This window comes from Alligator mississippiensis, chromosome 7 (genome assembly GCF_030867095.1).
Source record: "Alligator mississippiensis isolate rAllMis1 chromosome 7, rAllMis1, whole genome shotgun sequence".
NCBI classification, from domain to species: Eukaryota; Metazoa; Chordata; order Crocodylia; family Alligatoridae; genus Alligator; species Alligator mississippiensis.
This window is the reverse complement of record NC_081830.1, coordinates 16,756,092-16,781,464: the sequence shown is the minus strand read 5'-3', so window position 1 is coordinate 16,781,464 and position 25,373 is coordinate 16,756,092. Positions and strand designations below refer to the sequence as shown.

Here is a 25,373-nt window from a genome sequence, read left to right as displayed (position 1 = left end):
ATGCCTGTATATTTTGTCATCTGAATAATTGATGGCACCAATTAGTAAACAAAACTCTTTAATTCTTCATTATCTTGCAATTGATGGGATATATTTAAGATGGTGCAAAGAGAGTAAAACTGATGCATGAAACATTACTTTCCCACTTCAACAGTGTCAACCAAAACGACAAAAACCAAGTCTTTGACCTTACAAAATTACAGAATTAAGCTAACCAGCTTCATTTTTAATATGCAATTTTATCACTATACTATGAAAAAAGACTAATTTCATGTGTAAATTAGAAAAGAAAAATATAATAGAAGGAAAGTCATGAAAGAAAGATGGACACATTGTTCTTGGAGAGGACCAGCCTGTGGAGCAGTTTCCTCAGGGCAGCTAGGATCTCCCTGTTCCTCATGCTGTAGATGACTGGATTCATCAATGGAGGCACCACTGAATACAGAACAGCTGCCAGGAGATCCAGAGGGGACGGGGAGTCAGAGATGGGCTTCATGTAGGCAATGATGCCAGTGGAAAGAAACAGGGAGACCACGATAAGGTGAGGAATGCAGGTGGAGAAGGCTTTCTGCCGGCCCTGCTCCGAGGGGATGATCCACACTGCGGTGAAGATCTGAACATACGACACAACGATGAAAGCAAAACAGCCTAAACATAAAAACAAACTGAAGGCAAGAGCTGCCAGCTCCCTGCGGTATGCATCAGAGCAGGAGAGCTTGAGCAACTGGGGCACTTCACAGAAGAACTGGTTGATGATATTTGAGTGGCAGAAGGGGAGACTAAAGGTGTTCCCAGTGTGCAGTGCAGAGTAGATGACACTAGAAGCCCAAGCACCAGCAGCCATCTGGATGCAAGCTCTACTGTTCATTATTATCTCATAATGCAGTGGCTTGCAGATGGCAACGTACCGGTCGTATGCCATGATGGTGAGGAATGCAAGATCGGCTGTACAGAAGAGGAAGATGAGAAAGACCTGGGACACACATCCAGCATAGGAAATTGTCCTGGTGTTTGAGAGAGAATTGGCCATGGATTTGGGGACAATGACAGAGATGGACACAAGGTCAAGGATGGACAAATTTGCCAAAAAACAGTACATGGGGCTGTGGAGGTGGTGGTCCGTGGTTACAACAGTGATGACAAGGAGGTTCCCCACCAGAGCTGCCAGGTACGCTGCCAGAAAGATGACAAAGTGTAAGATCTGCAGCTCCCAAGTGTCCGAGAAGCCCAGGAGGAGGAACTCGGTTACAGTGGTCCAATTGGACATCTTCCCTCCCAGGGCACTGTGCAAGTCCTGGGTATAATAAAAGAAGGGCAGGGGTAAGAAGGAGAGTAACAAACTCAGTGGCTTTGATATTTCCATCAATAATGTCTCCAAATTTCATGCTAAGAATGAAAATGTTCCATTTTTCTTCCCATGAAATATTTGATTTTAATAAATGATTTTTCCCTGGCAAGACCCTACATAAAATACCATATTTTGATATTCCTTTAGAAAGTGAAGAAAATGTTAACGCAGCCACACCTCAGGATTTTTTACTTTGCTTTAAATCTGAAAGTCTATCATTTTTTCAATAGATCTCACCTAGAAAATGTATGCTGGAAACAAATAAGTATGAAATAAAAGATATTATATAAAAAAGATGAATTCCTTAGAGGTCCCAATCCCACCCCTCTCCTCTTCCCTCCCTACTTCCAATATGCTATGTAACATCATCTGCATTCATAGCAAAAACCTTAAAAATGTCTTCATTCACTCGTGTAGCTTTGAATCAATTATACATAAAATGCAGAAATATTTGTGTAGCCATGTTTTCCAACTTTTAATGTTTTAAAATCTCCTCTGCATCTTACTAAGACAGGACACTTCACCGATACAGCAAACTTACTGAAATTGTTTTTGTGGAAGTTTCCTCATGTCTTGTGTCACATTCAGGCTTCCCCTGCAAGATCCTTTGCTCTTGTCCAGTTGATCTCTCAGCTCTCCTCTGCACCAACCACTAGTCTAGGTCCCCAGAAGCACAGCTAACTCAGAGGTCTTTCTCTGCTCCCTCTGTCTTTGAACGACTGAAGTGAATCCAACCAGTTGTCTGAATGCTCAGCTGACCTCAACCCTGCCTTGTAGAAAAGGAGTGAAGTAAGATGGCAATTTTGCAGTAGTTTTCTTCTGAAGGCTCCTGGGACTCGTTTCCTGGAGTCCTGCACAGCTCAGAAGGAAAAGCCTATATGTAAACAGTCCGAGCTGTACAGATGTTAGGAGAACAGCACAGCTGTGCTCTGGTTTAATCTCCCTCATGACACAAGTCATGGGATCTCCGAGAAGGCCCTGAGCTTCTTGATCTGGCTCTGTTGTCTCTGTCAGCCAGACTGGGCACCTTAGGATGCAGGGAGGCAACAGATTACAATTGGGTTCGTTGCTATGCAGTTTTGCATGAAAACATAACATGAGAATAAAAGTCAGGTTGTAAGGTGCAAAAAACAAGTAATTCCCCATTGCAATGCCCCATAGCAAGGCATCATGTTGACAAATTATTAGCTCAGTAATCATTAATAGGGTCCTGGTTCTGAATCTACTGTCATGAGAGCCCAGAGAAGAGTCATGTGCATGATCAGAGGTCAGGAAAACAGACCCTACAATGACAGACTGATAACCATGGGGCTCTTAGGCTGGAAAGTGCAGGCTGACGGGTGATCTGATGGTCACCTATAAGTTTATCAGGGGTGACCACCAGGATCTGGGGGAACGATTTTTCACCAGAGTGCCCCAAGGGATAACAAGGGCAAGTAGTTATAAACTACTGCAAGACCGTTTCAGGCTGGACATAAGGAAGAATTTCTTTGCTGTCCGAGCCCCCAAGGCCTGGAATAGCCTGCCACCAGAGGTGGTTCAAGCTCCTACATTGAACACCTTCAGGAGAAATGTGGATGCTTATCTTGCTGCGATCCTTTGACCCCAGCTGACTTCCTGCCTCTCGGGCAGGGGGCTCAACTCGATGATCTTCCAAGGTCCGTTCCAGCCCTAATGTCTATGAATCTATGAAATATGACAACCCCTCAGACCACTTTCCCCTGACTCGTATACACGCAGGGTCCCAGCTCCCCTTAAACCCAGGGATCTCATACACAGATGGCCCCCCTCTGCCAGATCAAGCCCACGGGGTGGCCTAGGGGAGGCACTGCATGAAGCTTGCGTTCTGGATTGGCTACATGTGCAGCTTGCAGCATTTGTACAGCTCTATTTCTGCATGCCGCATGCAACACAAACCAGCCCCAGCATCATGCACAGCATAAGATGCTTGGGGCAAGCCTGGAAGCCATGGTACGGAGAGGATGTAGTGCCAGTCTGGGGTTCATACTGCATGTAGTATTTGCACCAGCCTGGGCACATCTATATAAAATGCTACATCACCGTAATGATGAGCTACGATGATGTAGTTTATCGCTGTGAGAACATAGTGTTGGCGGGCACTAGCCGTGTCACCACCACTGCTACCTAATAAGAGGTAGCAATGAGCTACTGTGCATTCATTTATTGGTAGTGCGCAGTAGGGTTGGAAACGATCCATGTGCTGTCAGGACTCTGCAGTCCTGGCAGGTACTGAGCATTCATTTAGCACTTGCTAAAGCTAGTACTAACTGTCTGCACAGTAACAACTGCCCAGTGGGGCGGACACGTAGATGCACCCATTGACTGTGCACACTGCATCCTGCATGCAGGGTGGGTCAACGAGCCCAATCCAGACAAACCCCAGTCCAGTATGCAGGGCTGATCTGGCACACATGTCACATGTAGCGCACATCCCAGCCCAGTCCTAAGCCGTGTACGACCCATGCCAGGCAGGCAGGCTGCACAAGGAGCATCAAGGGATCAGAAACTGTTCATGGACCTGATTTCTCTTGATCTGAACCTGCCAGATGCCAGAGCCTGATGTGACAATATGTGTCTCTGTGCTTCAGCCTCCATGCTGCGTTACTGTACTGGCAGGTCCCACTTGGGACAGGGGTTGATTGGAGTCCAGCAGCTAGAAGTTTTATGGTGTTTGGAATTTGCTCTCTTCATCAATGTTCCCATGGCCAAAAACAATGATCCCATCATGGGAGAAATTTTAAAATATCAACATTTCCCAGTCCCCAAATTGGGATTTTTTTTTTTTTTTAATGAACCAAACAGTCCCAAAATATTTCATTTTGACCTTATCAGTTTTGTCTGGGCTTCATCACAGCAGTTGGCAATCTAGAGCCCATGACCCCATTGTATCCCCCCTGTGGAGGAAGGTCTTTGGCCGCTTTTGGTAACAGAGGCCTTCTCATATTCTACGCGGTGCTGTACTGCAGCTGGGCAGCAAAAAGAAGCAGCGCTGGGGAAAAGTGGTAGTAGTCACCTGGTTTTGGTATCAGCCTAGTTTTCCCCTGAGCTGGTCAGTCTGGCCTAAAAGAGGAAAATGTTGGTGATCTCCCACCTTATCATATTGATGTGTCCATTACATAGAGTTACAGAGACATCCCATGAGCCCTCCTTGCAACCTTCAAGAGAAAAGGGGTTTTGTCTTCCCAATGTGGAGCCAGCACTTTCTGATGGCGTCTCTGATTGGGAATCTCCTTGATATCACAGGTATCATTCTTGACCACCGTCTCCACAGCCCCATGCACTTCTTCCTGATGAATCTTTCTATCCCAGACCTTGGAATGATCTCTGTCACTACCTCGAAATCCTTAGCCAATTCTCTGCTGAACACCAGGTCCTTGTTCTGTGCCGGATGTGTCGTCCAAGTCCTTTTCTTCTTCTTCTTCCTCGCACCTGACTTCCCTTTCCTCGCCATCATGGCATATGATCGGTGCACTGTCATCTGCACAACACTGCACTATGAGACAATCATGAACTGGAAAGCTTGCATCTAAATGGAAACCAGTGCATGGATTTGTGGTTTCTATATTGTGTCCTGCACACTGGTAACATCTTTAGTGTATCTTTCCACCAAGCTAATATCATCAACCAGTTCTTCTGTGAAACCCCTCAGCTAATCAAGCTCGCTTGCTCTGACTTGTACCTCACACAGCTGGCGATAATTGCTGTTGGTGTTTGCATAACTTTAGACCTGTTTTGTTTTCATAATTGTATCATACAGTCAGATTTTCTACACAGTGCCCATCTGAGCAAGGACAGCACGAAGATTTCTCACCTTCCTTCCTCACCTCAGTCTCTCCTTGTTTATTAGCATGGGTCCCTGTCCCTATATGAAACCTGTCTCCAGCTCCCCATCAGCTCTTGGCCTCATAGAAGCCATTCTCTGTTCTGTGCTGAATCCAATAATCAATCCATTTATGTACATGTGCATGAGGAACAAGGACCTTAAATGTGCCCCGTGGTTGCATCCCCTTCTCCTGCTGCTGCCACTGTCCCCACCAGACCCAGGCAACAGGAACCCCAATGCTGGCCATACCCCAATCCAGGTGCAGGCTCTGGCTCCACAGGGTGCCAGGTTCAGTGAAAAGCAGTAGCTGTGCACAGGTCCTTTCTTCCAGGATCTATTCCTATCCTCTAAAGTGTCTACAGTTTGTCCCAGCTTCACAGAATCTGGATATTTGCCTGTATATTCTGTCATCCAAATAATTGATTACACTAATTGGTAAACAAAAATCTTCACCTTGTCATCTTGCAATTGGTGGGATTTATTTTAGGTGGTGCAGAAAGTAAAACTGATGCAAGAAACATTACTTCCGCACTTCAACAGTGTTAACACACAATGATACAAGTCAAGTCTCATTGTCCTTACAAAGCTACAGAATTAAACCATCACCTTCTTTTTTTTATAAGTAAGCTGCACATGATAGTACGGAAACAATAGTTTAATGAGTTAATTAGAAAAGAAACATAAGTAAAGCAGTCATAAGAAAGAAAGATGGACATATTGTTTCTGGAGCGGATCAGCCTGTGGCGCAGTTTCCTTGGCAGCTTGGATCCCTGTTCCTCATGCTGTACATGACCAGATTCATCAATGGAGACATCACACAATACAGAACAGCTGTTCAAAGAACTGCAGATTGCAGCACTTTTGGGACTGGGGAGAGGGGAGACACGAGGAGGAAGCAGCACCAGGACTTTTCTGTTGGCTTTGTTAAGGACACCATCAGCATGCCTAGGTGGGAAACAAAGATCACTTGTAATGAAGAGGATCGAAGGCCAGACCCGAGGAGGGTGAGTGGCTGTGGGATCACAGCCTCGTCCTGATGTATGAGGTCCCCCAACTGGCGGGTGGGTCTGAGTCTGGTTCCTCCTCTCCCCACTGCAGCACTGGTCAATTTAAAGGGCAATACGTACAGCGTGTGCAGCCCCCGGCCATTCCCAGCCCGGTTCAAGGGAAGGCTGATTTCGGTATTCCCCTGCAGCAGGGATGTGTGTGCTTCTGCTGCTTTCAGATCTGCTCAGAAGACAAGGGCTTCATAGGGCCTGGGATCCCAAGATGCATGCAGCTGGGAGGTGTCCCCCGCTTCAGGACAGTTCCAGCCTCTCTCCGAATGGATCCAAATCCAGCTTCGAGAGAGATGTGGGCAGAGGCGCAACCCCCGCACTGCCCCTCTGGAACGGGAACTGAGACTTGCTTTGGGAGCCGACATAAGGACAAGGAGGAGCATGTATAGCACCATCTGGAGCTAATCTCCTCACCAGGCATGAAGCTGTGCAACTTTTGGACACAGGTGTCCCCAGGAGAAGAGGGAAAGGGAATGGCCAGCCTCAGCTGGTAGGCTGTTTGGGAGCTGCCAGGTCAGAACCCTGCAGGCATGGGTGACTGGTGCCACCTTAGCCAGGGCGGGCACATGCCCCGCCAGTGACCAGTCAGTGAGTGGGTGGGTTGGGGTGGGGGTCCCGTCATGGCCAATCTCGCCAACAGGGTGGTGCATTGACTGGGAAGCAGATACAGTGCTCCTGGAACTGGCCACAGTGCTCCCAAACGTAGTCGGGGCGCTTTTTCCGGTGCTCCAACCCCCTGTCTGGCACTCACAGGAGGGAATCAGCACACCCACCTGCCCATCGTCTAAGCTGGGAACACAGCCTGTCAGGGGGTGCACCCCCTACGCAGCACCACTGCCTGCAGGAGGGAGGCCGGTCTGAACCAGGAGGGCTCAGGGCTGCAGGAACAAAGGACCTGCCAGGGGAGGGGAACCCCTGTGCCGGACTGTGAGTGCGGGAGGGGAGACAGTTTGAGAAGAGGAATGGCTGAGAAGGCACAAACCTCAGAGGCGGGGAGTGGGGAGACATTTAATACAGTACCATTTGCAGGCAGTTTATTTACAGAAGCGATAAGAGGAAAGCCTTCACCCACAAGCTTTCAGGTTTAAAAACCCTTCATCAGCTGGAGAAGCATCCGCATTTGGTATGCACTCTTCCTGGCTTTTAAACCCGAATGCTTGCTAAGAAAATTTTTTTCCAGCGATTTAAGTTGATCTAATAAAAGGTATGCGATTCACACAAAGAACCTGGTCTGTCTGTGTCCTTAGACCCACACAGCTACAACGTACACCCCTGTTTTACATCTAATACTCCTGTTGTTGCAGCCCAAAACTGCATTAATGTTTCAGTAGCTAAATCAAATACCGTGTTCATATTCAGTCTGTGACCCACCTTTTCAACCATGATACCATCCAGGAATTTTAACTTATGATGTATTTGTGCTTTTGATTCTTCTCCCCTATAAGCAGCAAGGTGCATTTATTTCGTGGCCTTCGTCTTATTGTTTCAAGCCCAGCTTCCCAATCTATCCGCATCCACCTGAACTCTATTCCTGCCCCCTAAAGTATTTACATTTCATTCCAGTTTCACATCATCTGGAGGTTTCCCTGTATAGTCTGTCAGCCGAATAATTGATGGCACCAATTACTAAACAAAACTCTTTAATTCTTCATTATCTTGCAATTGATGGGATATATTCTAGATGGTGCAGAGACAGTAAAACTGATGCATGAAACATTACTTTCCCACTTCAACAGTATCAACCAAAATGACAAAAACCAAGTCTTTGACTTTACAAAGTTACACAATTAATCTACCACCTTCATTTTTAATATGCAAGATTCACACAATACTATGAAAAAAGACTAAGTTAATTTGTAAATTAGAAAAGGAAAATATAATAGAAGGAAAGTCATGAAAGAAAGATGGACATATTGTTGTTGGAGCGGATCAGCCTGTGGAGCAGTTTCCTCAGGGCAGCTTGGATCTCCTTGTTCCTCATGCTGTAGATGACTAGATTCATCAATGGAGGCACCACACAATACAGAACAGCCGCCAGGAGATCCAGAGGGGACGGGGAGTCAGAGACGGGCTTCGTGTAGGCAATGCCACCAGTGGAAAGAAGCAGGGAGACCACGATAAGGTGAGGAATGCAGGTGGAGAAGGCTTTTTGCCGGTCCTGCTCCGTGGGGATTCTCCACACCATGGTGAAGATCTGAATATACTACACAACGATGAAAACAAAACAACCTAGAGCTAAAAACACATTGAAGGCAAGAGCTGCCAGCTCTCTGTGGTATGCGTCAGAGCAGGAGAGCTTGAGCAGCTGGGGTATTTCACAGAAGAACTGATTGATGATATTTGAGTGGCAGAAGGGGAGACTGAAGGTGTTCCCGGTGTGCACTGCAGAGTACATGACACCAGCAGCCCAAGCACTGGCATCCATCTGGATACAAGCTCTCCTGTTCATAATTATCCCATAATGCAGTGGCTTGCAGATGGCAACGTACCGGTCATATGCCATGATGGTGAGGAATGCAAGAATGGCTGCAAAAAAGAGGAAGAAGAGAGTGACCTGGAACATACATCCAGAATAGGAAATTGTCCTGGTGTTTAAGAGAGAATTGGCCATGGACTTGGGGACAATGACAGAGATGGACACAAGGTCAAGGATGGACAAATTTGCCAAAAAACAGTACATGGGGCTGTGGAGGTGGTGGTCTGTAGTTACAACAGTGATGACAAGGAGGTTCCCCACCAGAGCTGCCAGGTACGCTGCCAGAAAGATGACAAAGTGTAAGATCTGCAGCTCCCAAGTGTCCGAGAAGCCCAGGAGGAGGAACTCGGTTACAGTGGTGCAGTTGGACATCTTCCTTCCCAGGGCACCGTGCAAGTCCTGGGTATAATAGAACAAGGGCAGTGGTAAGGAGGAGAGTAATAAACTCAGTGGCTTTGATATTCCCATCAATAATGTCTCCAAATTTCATGCCAAGAATGGAAAAATTCCATTTTCCTTCCCATGAAATATTTGCTTTTAATAAATGATTTTTCCCTGGCAAGACCCTACATAAAATACCATATTTTGATATTCCTTTAGAAAGTGAAGAAAATGTTAACCCAGCCACATCTCAGGATTCATTTCCATTGCTTTAAATCTGAAAGTCTATCATTTTTTCAAAAGATCTCACCTAGAAAATGTATGCTGGAAACAAATATGTATGAAATAAAAGATATTATATAAAAAAGATGAATTCCTTAGAGGTCCCAATCCCACCCCTCTCTTCTTCCCTCCTTACTTCCAATATGCTATATAACATTATCTGTATTCATTGCAAAAACATTGAAAATGTCTTCGTTCACTCTTGTAGCTTTGAATCTATTATACAGAAAATGCAGAATGATTTCTGTAGCCAGGTTTTCCAACTTTTAATGTTTTAATATCTCCTCTGCATCTTACTAAGTCAGGACACTTCACCTATGCAGCAAGCTTACTGAAATTGTTTTTGTGGAAATTTCCTCATCTCCTGTGTCACATTCAGGCTTCCCCTTCTGAGATCCTTTGCTCTTGTCCAGTTGATCTCTCACCTCTCCTCTGCACCAACCACTAGTCTGGGTCCCCAGAAGCACAGCTAACCCAGAGGTCTTTCTCTGCTCCCTCTGTCACTGAACGACTGGAGTGAATCCAACCAGGTTTCTGAGTGTGCAGCTGACCTCAACCCTGCCTTGTAGAAATGGAGTGAAGCAAGACGGCAATTTTGCAGTAGTTTTCTTCTGAAGGCTCCTGGGACTCGTTCCCTGGACTCCTGCACAGCTCAGAAGGAAAAGCCCAGATGTAAACAGTCCGAGCTGTACAGATGTTAGCAGAACAGCACAGCTGTGCTCTAGTTTAATCTCCCTCACAACACAAGTCATGGGATCTCCGAGAAGGCCCTAAGCTTCTCCGTCTTGCTCAGTTGTCCCTGTTAGCCCTTAGGATGCAGGGAGGCAACAGATTGCGATTGGGTTAGTTGCTATGCAGTTTTGCACGAGAACATAACACTGTTCACCAGAGCGCCCCAAGGGATGACGAGGGGAAGTGGTTATAAACTACTGCAAGACCGTTTCAGGCTGGACATAAGGAAGAATTTCTTTACTCTCCAAGCCCCGCAAGGCCTGGAGTAGCCTGCCATCGGAGGTGGTTCAAGCGCCTTCATTGAACACCTTCAAGAGAAATTTGGGTGCTTATATTGCTGTGATCCTATGACCCCAGCTGACTTCCTGCCTCTTGGGCAGGGGGCTGGACTCGATGACCTTCCGAGGTCCCTTCCTGCCTGAATGTCAATGAATCTATGAAATATGACAGATTGTCAACTCAGCTCCTAGCACATGGGCAGGGGGCACATTGTCACAGCAGCTCTCATATAGAGAGATAAGACACCGGCTCAGGATGTCAGTGGATTCTTTTCCCCTCTCTATTAAAAAAAAACCCCTGCCCTAAAAGAAGTATCTGGGTAGCAACGCTGTCTTGATGTACTCAGGCTGCCTCTCCCTTGGCTAGTGCCTCTACAGGCTCTCTGATGGATGCCTTGGCTACCTGAGTCAGCTTGCCCATGAACCCTGAATTTGGTCTGGACCTTTGGGTACCTAACCTGACTCTGGTTTGATCTCCTGGATACACAACTAATGTGAAGTCTGGTTGGAAGTCTGGTGAAAGTTTGCGTCCTCAGGGGACCATGGACAGTCTGGCTGGAGTTTTGTATTGAGGTATGACATGCCAAGGATGGTCTCTGTCTACAAGGTCAGTACAGACTTCAGGCCATGCATAGGCTCCACTTGACTCACGGGTTCCATGAGTGCCTCTGTTGTCCACTCAGCAATAGCTGCAAAGCAAGCCTAGGCCACTGCATACCATCTGGCAAGCCATTTGGAGAGCACTTGATCCCAGCAGCCAGGCACCAGGCAATGAAGAGAAGTTAAGATGACTAGGTCTAAGCAAGATCCAAGTCAAATGCTGCAATGAAAGCCAGATAAAGTTTGCCCTCAATGATTCCTAAGCACCTAAGATTTAGCTTCTGTACACCTTTGGAAGCAATGCAATTTAATCACCTAGGAGCCTGTTTCCCTTTTAGGTTCACCTATAATCTAGATAAATGCTGGAGGGATGACCAATCCTTTGGGGGAATCCAATCCAGTGGGTATGCTCCAAGCATGCCTAAGGCACATGGAGAGCTCTGAGGCTCGAGCACCCACGTTGGGCATTAAAAGCTTAGTGGTTGAAGCACTCACCCACAGATCAGGAGACCTGAGTTAGAGGCCTTTCTGCAGTAGTGTCTGCTGTCTCTGCAGATGGGTGGAGTGGATTGATTTGGGACAGAAAAAACTCTCTTAAGCATCTCAATAAATTTCTATTCCTCAGTCCTACTGCTTTGTGAAGCCTCTGCCACCCGCCCTCCAGTTCTGCCCCATGCCCTCACCCAAGCTGAGCCTGATTGGATGTTGGGTAGACCTGCAAGTTCCCTATGGCCCTCTTATTTCTGTGGGTACCTTACTGTTCCCAAGAGGTTTGTCACTTGTAGCCTCTCCTGAGAGAGAGAGAAGGGGTCCCATGCCAGTGGCCCAGCTTTTCTGGGAGGAGTGCTCCACTGCTGTCACTTCATTTGGTGGGTAGCGGAAGGAAGAAGAGCCCCAATGTATGTACCCACATTGTCTTCATGAAGGCTTGATGGTCAGGAGAAGCTGGTCTGGCAAAAAAATGCCTCTCTTCCAGAGGTCTGTGGGAGCCAACATTTCAATCACATGGAAATGCCAGTATTTCAAAATCTGTCTTAGCAACAAAACTCACCCTCTCAGATATTTTTTATTTCAGCCTTTCCAGAAAACTCTCAGAGCAGCTTATGCTTAAAGAGAAAACATATGGAAACATCATAAAATACCAAAATAAGATTAGGGCCAAGCAAGCCCTGCCACTCCAAATCTCCAGCATTCAAAGCATTTCACCCTCACTCCCCAACTCCTTCCTGCTCCTCTGCCTCTGAGCAAGGAGAGTGCCTCCACTCCCAACCCAAACCAACTGCCCATCCTGCATTCACAATCTCCATGAACACCAGCAACATTGTGTATTTCTTCCCCAACTTCCCTCCTATCCCTCCCCACTGCCACTCCCCTGCTTCTCAGCTTCCTTACCCGCTGTTTATAGATTCATAGATGCTAGGGTCGGAAGGGACCTCAGTAGATCGTTGAGTCCGACCCCTGCCCTGGGCAGGAAAGAGCGCTGGGGTCAGATGACCCCAGCTAGGTGGTTGTCCAGTCCCCACTTGAAGACCCCCAAGGTAGGGGAGAGCATCGCCTCCCTTGGAAACCTATTCCAGATTCTGGCAACCCTTATTGAGAAGAAATTATTTCTAATGTCCCACCTAAATCTTCTCTCCATCAATTTGTGGCCATTGTTTCTAGTTGCTCCAGGGGGTGCCCAGGTAAATAGAGCACCGTGCTGATTTCCTTTCGGAATTATTTTCCCTGCTGGGCTCCCACAAATGTGATCCTTAATGATTTTTTCCAGAGTTTTCCCAAGGATAGAGGTGAGACCAACTGGCCTATAGTTTCCCGGTTCCTCCTTCCTCCCCTTCTTGAGAATAGAGACCACACCGGCCCTTTTCCACTCTTCTGGGACCTGACCGAGGCACCATGAGTGCTCGAACAGCAGTGCCAGCGGCTCTGCTATGACACTGCCAATTCCTTCAGCACCCTTGGATAAAGTTCATTCGGGCCCACTGATTTGAATATATCCAGCCCCTCCAAGTCCCCCTTCACTAAGTCTGTGCTAAGAGTTGATGGGCTGGTGTCCCTCCTGTGTCTATGTATGATCCAACTGGGAGATTTGTCTAGGTCTGTGTCTAGGAATACAGATGAAAGAACTCATTGAAGAGCTCAGCTTTGCCCCACTCCTATTCCTACAGTGTCTTACACCAATGGGAATGTTGTGTGGGAGCACAATCCAGCTGTCATTGTGTGGATGAACAATGCATCTTAGCATGTCCAGCTTCTTTGCTACTTGTGGTCATGTCAGAACTATGGGAATAGAAAGAATAAATAAAATAGGAAGCAAGGTGTTTCTTCCTGGACCAACTGCATCGTTGGGAGAGAAGTCTGGCAAGCATCCAGGCACAGACTTCCCTTCTGCAGACTTGAGGAAAGGAAACGTGTGTTGAAAACCTTGGCTGACTTCTCTCCCAATTATGTAGTTGGTCCAATAAAAGGTGTTGTGGAAAAAAAACGGTTCTCATACTGTTCCTGCACCCTCATGGCTACAGAAACACTAGAAGCTAAAATGGGATCTACTGTTACCAGGGGCTTCATGGGTGTCAAAGAGCTCCAAGTAGTGTAAAGTTGGTGTGTAGGAGAGAAGAATCTGCAACATTTGAGTTAGACTCTCAGCAAGCCAGCACAGGTCTGCTGATCTGATGAAGCTTAACAGATTTATGCACTTTGGGGATCCCTTCTCGTGCCTTCAGTGGAATCTGTTTCTATCAGATAAAGACTGGTCGATTTGCTTTAGTGGCATGATTCATAAATTCATAGTTGTTAGCGGCTGGAAGGGACCTCATGAGCTCACCAGGTACACCCCCCTGCTTCCTTGGGCTGTCTCTGGCACCCAAGAGTAACACAATACATACCCTAGTGTGAGGCACCTTGAAACAAAGACTCCAAGATGAAGAAATGGAAGGAAAGCAGGACAAAGCAAGAGTCCCAGGAAAAGAAAGTTTGGCCTTTTGACTAATGGGACTCTATTCTTGACTCGAGCCTAGCAATGGTGACACAAGGACTCTGCTGGCTGTATTGCAGTAAGCCAGTAAATGCAGTCTTGCTTCACAGGGGCTGCATGCTTTCTGCACATGTGATCCTTTCTCTTTGTGAGGCACAGTATCTCTACAGGAGCTAAGCCAACTGGAGCTCATTGTGGAGCTCACCCAACTCAAGCACCAGCTGGAAAGCCTGGTCTTGTAGTTTGAAAAGCCATGCGTTCACCACTCTAGAAGCTACATCTGGGCTTGGTTTTAAGCAGGACACAGAGAAACCACATTATGGTTGAATATTCTCTAGAAAGAGCCCCTCTAGAGAAAGCATAATAGGGTGAACTGCAGTTCATCAGTGGATTCTGTAGTCAACTGTCCAGAAATTCAATTTCATGAACAACATATACTTACTTTCTTTATTTGACATGATAAAAAGGACCTTAGTTAGAGTAATACATGGGCACACGTAGTTTAATTACTCAATAATACTGGCAGCCTTAAAATAATGATTTCAACAGGAGCTGAGCAATGCTGACACTTTCTACTTGTCTTTTCCACTCTTCATCATTGTGGAGAGAAATCCATTCCCCCCACCCCTGGATTCCCCATTTACACAAAAACAAGGCTATGAGGAAATAATAGCTGAGCAATCATGCAGATGTCTCTCTAAGCAAACATTTCCCCCATCATTGCAACCATCTTCCCAAGCACTTCCGAATACCTGTGCTGAAGAAAAAAAGTCCACTGCTTGGCTGAAGGGGAGTATGGATTTAAGACTCAAAGATGAGGTCTTAGCCTACAGAATGCCAGAGGTTCCCTGAAATCCACTTATTGACTTTCGTCTGCTATTGATTTTACAAGGGAGTTGATTAATTAGCACAAGTATGGCTTTTAAGTCTTAATGATCTGTGAGTTCCAGGGGTTAGCATGATTTACATACACCAGTTTCTGGAGTCAATAGCACATAAGGAAGCTAGCATCACATCCAGCCACCTTTGACTGTGAAGGACTGTTAACCAAGTACATGCTTACAAGTAGATTGAATTAAGGGGGACATTAGCACAAAGCCAGAGCAAGGTTTAATTTTAACTCACTGGAGCTGTAACAACATACTGTAGCACTTTGTCATCAAGCTCCTTTAAGATGGGAAAGAGGGCAGTATAAACTTCTAAGGAAAGAAAGTCTATTTGTAATCTTTAGGCACTTTAATTTCTTCAGTGGAGTTGGTCTGGATTGCACATTGCCTTACTTTTGTGGACCTATCTACCGGTTAAATACCTATACACAGAAAAAGATAATCAAATGACACTTATGAGAAAAAGACGGGCTCTTTCTTTCAACTGAACAAATTCCAGGCAATATGTTTCACAAGGGCAGCTTTGATTTCCTTGTTTCTAATGCTGTAGATGATTGGATTGACTATTGGTGGCAGTATGGCATACAGAACATCCCCCATGAGATCCAGACCTGATGAGGAGTTGGATGTGGGCTTCATGTATGCAACCGTGCCAGTGAAAATAAGCAAGGAGACCACAACAAGGTGAGGAATACAGGTTGAGAAAGCTTTATGCCGGCCTTGCTTTGAAGGGATTCTCAGTACCACACTGAAGATCTGAACATATGATACAACAATGAAACCAAAACAGATCAAAAATAAACACCCACTAAAGATAAGAATCCCAAATTCACTGAGAGAGGAGTCAGAGCAGGAGAGCTGGAGCAGCTGGGGGACATCACAGAAAAACTTGTTGATGATGTTGGAGTGGCAGAAAGGTAACCGAAAAGTGTTACCAGTGTGCAGTGCAGAGTAGGGAATGGCACTGACCCATGCACTGACTGCCATCTGGACACAAGCACTCCTCTTCATGATGGTCTCATAGTGCAGTGGTTTGCAGATGGCAATGCATCGATCGTATGCCATGATGGCGAGGAAGGCAAAGTTGGCTGTAATGAAGAAGAAGAAAAGGAAAACTTGGGCAACGCATCCAGCATAGGAAATCAACCTGGTGTTCCACAGGGAATTGCCCATGGATTTGGGGACAATGACAGAGATGCTTCCCAGGTCTAGGATGGACAAATTCATGAGGAAGAAGTACATGGGAGTGTGAAGGTGGTGGTCAAGGGCTACCACCATGATAACGAGGAGATTCCCTATCAGAGCTGCCAGGTACACTGCTAGAAAGATGGCAAAGTGTAAAAGCTGCAGCTCCCGGATGTCAGAAAATTCCAGGAGGAGGAACTCGGTTACAGTGGTTTGGTTCGACATTGCCTCTTTCAGTCCATTGGGGGATGCCTGTGGTGGAAAGAACAAGGACAGTGGTCAGGATCAGAAAAATAAAGCTCAAAGGCTCTGATTCTCCTGTCAGAAACATCTCACAAACTATCTTCCAAACATTCACATGTCACTCCTTCTTCTTCAAGGGTGTGTGTGTGTGTGTGTGTGTGTGTGTGTGTGTGTGTGTGTGTATATATATATATATAATTATTATTACTTTATTACATACAAGCTCATACTATTTGATATTTCTCTCAATAGTATGAGCTTCTATATAATAATTCCACGCCCAAGGTTTGTGCACAGACTGACTGCCACCTGGTTGCAGACTAACATATGGTGCTACATACCAGCTGGATTGTCATCTCTATGTGTAAAGCAGATATACTATTCTCTCTCTGATTCTTCTGCTCTTTATAACCACTCTGTCCCCTGCACCAAAAGCTAAATTTGAGAGGGAGTCTACCTTATATTACTTCAATGCTCTTCTCATTTATTCACAGCATTTGGTTTCATTTTGCAGCAACCTGGCCATACACATAATCCCAATCTCATTGACATTCTTTCTGTCCCTAGCTTCCCATTCTATGCATTCAGACTCGAAGCAACTTACCATGCTGTTTGTGGGTTTTTTCCACAAGCTTCTGTTGCATTTAATCCTTTACTGACAGGATCCTTTGCTCAGTACACAGCTCTGAACCTACTTAAATACTCTTTCTTCTGCCACTGTGTTTCTAGAAGACAGGCACTGATATTTGATTCAAGCCTATTTCTGTGTACAGATGAGCTGGGTGTCACTGCCTCTGAGCATCCCTGGCATGAAAGAACAAAAGCTGCAGTAAGGTGCTTTATCTGTGTCCCTCGTCTAAGGGCTTGTGAGACTCATTCCCTAGAGCTCTGGATAGCTCCAAAGCAGAGGCCCAGAGGCAAACACCCTTGAACGAATTGTTTCTAAAGATAAAGAGACAATTGTGAATCTGTTGTTCGATCTACTGTAAGGCACAGGTCATAGGTTTCACCCAGGGCTCCCTGCTTCTATGTATCCTGTGGGATGGATCGATAATGGATTTTTCGCACCCACATGCAGACAGATGCTCAGTTGAATTTAGCAAGCTACATAATTTGTTTGGCTAGTTCCTTTCGCTTAGGAGCTGTTTTAAATCCCATGAGCTGCTTACCTAAATCTTTAAGAATCTCAGTGCCTATGATACCCAATCCTGAATTTATGGCATCATTTATACTCTCTCTCAACAAGGGGCAAACTGCCATGAGTCAGGTTGTACCAAACATGCACCAAGTTATCATGAAGTAGCAAGTCTTCCCCCTTATTTATTTCAGGGACACTTCTTTAATTTCCTGTCCTGATAGAATCCTTGAAAATCGTAGTCAGACATGATAGCAAGAGCAGCCAGGCACCAGGCACTGAAGAGAAGAAGTTAAGACGACTAGGTCTAAGCAAGATCCAAGTCAAATGCTGCAATGAAGGCCAGCTAAAGTTTGCCCTCAATGATTCCTAAGCACCTAAGATTTAGCTTCTGTACACCTTCAGAAGCAATGCAATTTAATCACCTAGGAGCCTGTTTCCCTTTTAGGTTCACCTATAATCTAGATAAATGCTGGAGGGGTGACCAGTCCTTTGGGGGAATCCAATCCAGTGGGGGTGCTCAAGGAGAGCAAGGAGAGTGCCCCCACTCCCAACCCAAACCAACTGCCCATCCTGCATTCACAATCTCCATGAACACCAGCAACATTGTGTATTTCTTCCCCAACTTCCCTCCTATCCCTCCCCACTGCCACTCCCCTGCTTCTCAGCTTCCTTACCCCCTATTCATAGATTAATAGATATTAGGGCTGGAAGGGACCTCAGTAAATCGTTGAGTCCGAACCTTGCCCTGGGCAGGAAAGAGCACTGGGGTCAGTTGATCCCAGCTAGGTGGTTGTCCAGTCTTCTCTTGAAGACCCCCAAGGTAGGAGAGAGCATCACCTCCCTTGGAAACCTATTCCAGATTCTGGCAACCCTTATTGTGAAGAAATTCTTTCTAATGTCCAACCTAAATCTCTCAATCAATTTGTGGCCATTGCCCTAGTAAATAGGGCCCTAGTAAATAGAGCACCGTGCTGATTTCCTTTCAGAATTATTTTCCCTGCTGGGCTCCCACAAACGTGATCCTTAATGATTGTTTCCAGAGTTTTCCCAAGGATAGAGGTGAGACCACCTGGCCTATAGTTTCCCGGTTCCTCCCTCCTCCCCTTCTTGAGAATAGGGACCACACCGGCCCTTTTCTAGTCTTCTGGGACCTGACCGAGGCGCCATGATTGCTCGAACAGCAGTGCCAGCGGCTCTGCTATGACACTGGCCAATTCCATCAGCACCCTTGGATAAAGTTCATTCGGGCTCACTGATTTGAATATATCCAGCCCCTCCAAGCCCCCTTCACTAAGTCTGCGCTAACAGTTGGTGGACTGGTGTCCCTCCTGTGTCTATCTATGATCCAACTGGGAGATTTGTCTAGGAATACAAAGAAAGAACTCATTGAAGAACTCTGCTTTGCCCCACTCTCTGTCACCAATTGCCCTAGTTTGTCTTATAGGGGTCCTATGCTTCCCTGCACTTTCCTTTTGCTCCCTATATACCTGAAGAAGGACTTTTTGTTGTCCTTAATTTTTTATGCTAATCTAAGTTCTAATCCTGCTTTGGCCATCCTAACTGATTCCCTGCAAGTGCGAGCCAGGGAAAACCCCCTGTTTCCACAGCCTGTCTACCTCTTTCTTTGCCCTTGGGCTTCCCTGGACTTCCCTGTTCAGCTATTGCTAACTATCCTTTCCAAGCTCTTACATTCCTCTCTCATGGGCTGTGGCTGTTTCCCAAACTCAGTCATTCTCAAATTGAAACAATAACAGGAAGCGAGGCAATACCCTCCACCCCACTTGGCAGTGGTACCTACCCTGCATGGCCATCCCAGAATGACCTGCAGTCCTTTTGAAAGCCAGCAGACCCATCACCTTTCCACCTCAGGTAGACATGTAGTGTTCCTGCTGCTTACTGTCCCAGCATCCCCCTAGTCTCTGAGCAGGTGGAAAGTGGGGCAGCAATGTTAGCAACCCCTATAATAATACTGGTAACCTTAAAATAATTATTTCAACAGGAGCTGAGGCCCGGATGCTGGAGTATAGCAACTTTGGATGGTGGAAAGAACTGGGTGTTCCCTAATGCCCTCTGATTTCTGTGGATACCTTACTGTTCTCGTGAGGTTTGTCACTTGCAACACTTTTATCCCCAGTGGATGTGTCTACACATGCATTTACTGTGCAGTCACTTACTGCACAGTAAACCGTTTTTAGACCAGCATCTACACATGTAGGCATTACTGTGCAGTACCTCTGTGTCTGCACTAGCTTTGGAGCAAAGTTACTCCCAAGTCAGTCCACATACACAGTGTTACTGCTCAGTAAGGTGTCTACTCATGCCTTATTGCGCAGTAACTAAGTGGGCGTAAATTTGCTAACTGCATTATGCAGGAAGCAAATTTGTTCCCAAGTCAGCATAAGTTGCCATAGTTGCTGTGCAATACAGGTGCACGTGTATAGATGCACGCCTCTACTGTGCAGTAAGTGTGCACATATAGACTCGCTCACTGATAGCTACTCTTGTCTTTCTCAGAGCTGGCTATAATGTTCCCATGGAAATGGGATTTGAAAGGAGAACTCAACTCCTTGACATGTCATGGGGATTAAGGCTAGAGATTGTCTTGCTGTTTCAGGAGGCCCTCCAGACCACAGCCTCTTCCCAATCTTTTTCCCAGTGTTTAATTTCTGCAGGATATCACCCAGCAATTAGGTAGTGATAGCAACCACAGAACTCAGACTGCATAAGGAATCCTTTAGGAAATACCCAAGAGAGACACAAAGCTTTGATTATCCTTTTAGATATAGTTTATAGTTTTAGATATAGTTTATAGATAGTTTCCTTCTAGAATGAATTCTCAGGTCTCATTGTAATAAATAGCAACACAGTTATTGGTAGGATCACCCACTAGATGGTGTGAACACAGCTCCTGTCATTCTTGAGGCTCTGAGCCCCTTCATCAGGCTGGACCTCACGTTGAAACCTCTGGGCAGATGGTGCGGGTGAAGGGTTTCCTTTTATCGCTTCTGTAAATAAACTGCCTGCAAATGGTACAGTATTAAATGTCTCCCCACTCCCCGCCTCTGAGGTTTGTGCCCTCTCAGCCGTTCCTCTTCTCGAACTGTCTCCCCTCCCGCACTCACAGTCCGGCACAGGGGTTCCCCTCCCCTGGCAGGTCCTTTGTTCCTGAAGCCCTGAGCCGTCCTGGTTCAGACCTGCCTCCCTCCTACAGGCAGTGGCGCTGCATAGAGGGTGCACCCCCTGACAGGCTGTGTTCCCAGCTTAGGCAATGGGCAGGTGGGAGTGCTGATTGCCCCCCGTGAGTGCCAGACAGGGGGATGGAGCATGGAAGAAGCACCACGACTACTTTGGGGAGCGCTGTGGCCAGTTCCAGGAGCACTGTAGCTGCTTCACGGTCAATGCACCACCCTGTTGGCGAGATTGGCCATGATGGGACCCCCACCCCACCCACTCACTGACTGGTCACTGGCGGGGCATGTGCCCACCCTGGCTAAGGTGGCACCAGTCACCCATGCCTGCAGGGTTCTGACCTGGCAGCTCCCAAACAGCCTACCAGCTGAGGCTGGCCGTTCCCTTTCCCTCTTCTCCTGGGGACACCTGTGTGCAAAAGTTGCACAGCTTCATGCCTGGTGAGGAGATTATCTCCTGATGGTGCTATACAGGCTCTTCCTTGTCCTGATGTCGGCTCCCGTAGCAAATCTCAGTTCCCGTTCCAGAGGGGCAGTGCGGGGGCTGCACCTCTGCCCCCGTCTCTCTCGAAGCTGGATTTGGATCCGTTCGGAGAGAGGCTGGAACTGTCCTGATGTGGGGACACCTTCCAGCTGCACGGATCTTGGGATCCCAGGCCCTGTGAAGCCCGTGTCTTCTGAGCAGATCTGAAAGGAGCAGAAGCACACACATCCCTGCTGCAGGGGAATACTGAAATCACCCTTCCCTTGAACTAGGCTGGGAATGGCTGGGGGCTGCACACGCTGTACTGATTGTCATTTAAATTGACCAGTGCTGTAGTGGGGAGAGGAGGAACCAGGCTCAGACCCACCAGCCAGTTGGGGGACCTCGTACATCAGGACGAGGCTGTGATCCCACAGCCACTCACCCTCCTCGGGTCTGGCCTTCGATCCTCTTCATTACACGTGATCTTTGTTTCCCACCTAGGCATGCTGATGGTGTCCTTAACAAAGCCGACAGAAAAGTCCTGGTGCTGCTTCCTCGTTGTGTCTCACCTCTCCCCAGTCCAAAAAGTACTTGCCACCTCCCTCCCCCATCCCACGGGGCACAAGGCATCACCCCAAGACAGCACCATCGAGCTGCACTGGGATCCTGATCTCCACACAGGAGCCATGGGCAGGTCTCCCACCCCACCCCCTGTCCTATGGTGGCTGGAAGCAGATTGCTAATCTAATGCCATCTACTCTAATTCTGCACCCAGGAACAAGAAACTCCAGCAAGAACTGTGCTGGAGTTCATTCGGCTGTGCTCATTGCATGAATAGATGCACCCAAGGAACAGCGTTGTTGTATTAGGACCGAACATATTATAGGAGAAAGAAATACTCTCCCTTCCAGTCCTAGGATCCTATGAATATTTTGAAACAGGCAAGTGAGTTTGAGACCTTAAGTCTCATTTAAAGTAAGCACCTAACTTCCTTTAGGGTTCTTGTTTTTTTTATTTTTAAACCTCAACCTGTTTAAGCAGGGGTGAACAGAGATTTATGGCCCTGAATTTTTTTTCCCAGTGATCTGGTAACCCTCCCTTACTATGATCAAAACACAGTATGAAGGCTGGGAGTTAATGAGACACCTGTTTGCAAACCAGCCAAATGTAGTTAGGCACCCAACAATGCTACAGTACTTTTCAGCATCCTAGCACTCTGAACACCGGACCTCGTGGAAAATGATATGCTCTAACACAGATCAATGAGATTCTGTTCTTCAGTGCTATGCCTTCCTCAGCCTTGAATGATTCCTTTTGCCATTTGGAAAAAAAAAACCCTGTTTCTGTATCAGAAATAGAAATGTCTCCATAACCAAATCTCCATGAATGTTCTCCTTGTGTATCCTCTTCCTTGTGGTGCAAAAGAGACTTAATTCATGGTTTACTGTGGGACCAAACTGACTGAGCTGCCTAATGTATGTAGTTCTCATCCTTGCCCTGAAACCTTGCAGTCAGAGCCTGAAGGAAAACAAAAGATGAAGCAAGCTTTCAGGTTTAAAAACCCTTCGTCAGGCTGGGGAAGCATCTGCCGTTGGGGTATGCTCTTCCTGGCTTTTAAACCCGAATGCTTACTAGAAAGAAAAATGTTTCCGGCAATTTAAGTTGATCTAATAAAAGGTATCAGATTCACAAAAAGAACCTGGTCTGCCTGTGTCCTTAGACCAACACGGGTACAACCTACACTGTTGTTGCAGCCCAAAACTGCATGATTGTTTCTGTAGCTACATCAAATTCCATGTTCATATTGAGTCTGTGACCCACCTTTTCAACCATGATTCCACCCAGGCATTTTAACACAGGCTGTATTCGTGCTTTTGATTCTTCTACCCTATGTGCAGCAAGTTGCATTTATTTCATGGCCTTCATCTTATTGTTTCAAGCCCAGCTTCCCAGTCTATTCGTATCCATCTGAACTCTATTCCTGTCCCCTAAAGTATTTGCATTTCATTCCAGTTTCACACCATCTGGATATTTGCCAGTATAGTCTGTCATCTGAATAATTGATTGCACCAATTAGTAAACAAAACTCTTTAATTCTTCATTATCTTGCAAATGATGGGATATATTTTAGATGGTGCAAAGAGAGTAAAATTGATGCATGAAACATTACTTTCCCACTTCAACAGTGTCAACCAAAATGACAAAAACCAAGTCTTTGACCTTACATAGTTACAGAATTAACCTACCACCTTCATTTTTAATATGCAAGATTCACACAATATTATGAAAAAAGACTAAGCTAATTTGAAAATTAGAAAAGAAAAATGTAAGAGAAGGAAAGTCATGAAAGAAAGATGGACATATTGCTCTTGGAGGGGATCAGCCTGTGGAGCAGTTTCCTTAGGGCAGCTTGGATCTCCCTGTTCCTCATGCTGTAGATGACTCTATTCAACAATGGAGGCATCACACAATAAAGTACAGCTGCCAGGAGATCCAGAGGGGACGGGGAGTCAGAGATGGGCTTCGTGTAGGCAATGCTGCCAGTGGAAAGAAGCAGGGAGACCACGATAAGGTGGGGAATGCAGGTGGAGAAGGCTTTCTGCCGGCCCTGCTCCAAGGGGATTCTCCACACCGTGGTGAAGATCTGAACATACGACACAACGATGAAAACAAAACATCCTAAACATAAAAACAAACTGAAGGCAACAGCTGCCAGCTCCCTGCGGTATGTGTCGGAGCAGGAGAGCTTGAGCAGCTGGGGTATTTCACAGAAGAACTGGTTGATGATATTTGAGTGGCAGAAGGGGAGACTAAAGGTGTTCCCAGTGTGCACTGCAGAGTACATGGCACCAACAACCCATGCACAGGCAGCCATCTGGATGCAAGCTCTCCTGTTCATAATTATCTCATAATGCAGTGGCTTGCAGATCGCAACGTACCGGTCATATGCCATGATGGTCAGGAATGCAAGATCGGCTGTACAAAAGAGGAAGACAAGAAAGACCTGGGACACACATCCAGCATAGGAAATTGTCCTGGTGTTTAAGAGAGAATTGGCCATGGACTTTGGGACAATGACGGAGATGGATCCAAGATCAAGGATGGATAAATTTGCCAAAAAACAGTACATGGGGCTGTGGAGGTGATGGTCCGTAGTAACAACAGTGAGAACAAGGAGGTTCCCCACCAGAGCTGCCAGGTACGCTGCCAGAAAGATGACAAAGTATAAGATCTGCAGCTCCCAAGTGTCCGAGAAGCCCAGGAGGAGGAACTCGGTTACAGTGGTCCAGTTGGGCATCTTCCTTTCCAGGGCACCGTGCAAGTCCTGGGTATAATAAAACAAGGGCAGGGGTAAGGAGGAGAGTAACAAACTCAGGGACTTTGATATTACATCAATAATGTCTCCTAATTTCATGCTAAGAATAGAAACATTCCATTTTTTTCCCATGAAATATTTGATTTTAATAAATGATTTTTCCCTGTCAAGACCCTACATAAAATGAAATATTTTGAAATTCCTTTAGAAAGTGAAGAAAATGTTACCCCAGCCACACCTCAGATTTTTTTTTCCTTTGCTTTAAGTCTGAAAGTTTATCTTTTTTTTCAATAGATCTCACCTAGAAAATGTATGCTGGAAACAAATATGTATGAAATAAAAGATATTATACAAAAAAGATGAATTCCTTAGAGGTCCCAATCCCACCCCTCTCCTCTTCCCACCCTACTTCCAATATGCTATATAACATTATCTGTATTCATAGCAAAAACATTGAAAATGTCTTTGTTCACTCTTGTAGCTTTGAAACTATTATACAGAAAATGCAGAATGATTTGTGTAGCCAGGTTTTCCAACTTTTAATGTTTTAATATCTTGTCTGCGTCTTACTAAGACAGGACACTTCACCGATGCAGAAAACTTACTGAAATTGTTTTTGTGGAAGTTTCCTCATCTCTTGTGTCACATTCAGGCTTCCCCTTCTGAGATCCTTTGCTCTTGTCCAGTTGATCTCTCAGCTCTCCTCTGCACCAACCACTAATCTAGGTCCCCAGAAGCACAGCTAACTCAGAGGTCTTTCTCTGCTCCCTCTGACACTGAACGACTGGAGTGAATCCAACCAGGTTTCTGAGTGTGCAGCTGAGTTCAAACCCGCCTTGTAGAAAAGGAGTGAAGAAAGACAGCAATTTTGCAGTAGTTTCCTTCTGAAGGCTCCTGGGACTCGTTCCCTGGAGTCCTGCACAGCTCAGAAGGAAAAGCCCAGATGTAAACAGTCCGAGCTGTACAGATGTTAGCAGAAC

General features: G+C 46.2%; 3 protein-coding genes across 3 annotated transcripts; all 3 read right to left on the bottom strand.

Annotated features, from left to right (window-relative positions):
- Positions 1–310: 310 nt before the first annotated feature.
- Positions 311–1,267, bottom strand: LOC132251875 (olfactory receptor 14C36-like). Its single transcript, XM_059731795.1, has one exon. The coding sequence runs from the start codon at positions 1,265–1,267 to the stop codon at positions 311–313; it is 957 nt and encodes a 318-aa protein (XP_059587778.1).
- A 14,070-nt stretch (positions 1,268–15,337) lies between these two features.
- On the bottom strand, positions 15,338–16,267 carry LOC132251874 (olfactory receptor 14I1-like). The gene has a single exon (XM_059731794.1). The coding sequence runs from the start codon at positions 16,265–16,267 to the stop codon at positions 15,338–15,340; it is 930 nt and encodes a 309-aa protein (XP_059587777.1).
- A 7,181-nt stretch (positions 16,268–23,448) lies between these two features.
- Positions 23,449–24,375, bottom strand: LOC132251697 (olfactory receptor 14C36-like; the record flags this gene model as incomplete). The annotated part of the gene is made up of 1 exon (XM_059731642.1): positions 23,449–24,375. A coding segment is annotated over exon 1 (927 nt), but the record flags the coding sequence as incomplete, so codon positions are not given.
- Between the last annotated feature and the right edge of the window lie 998 nt (positions 24,376–25,373).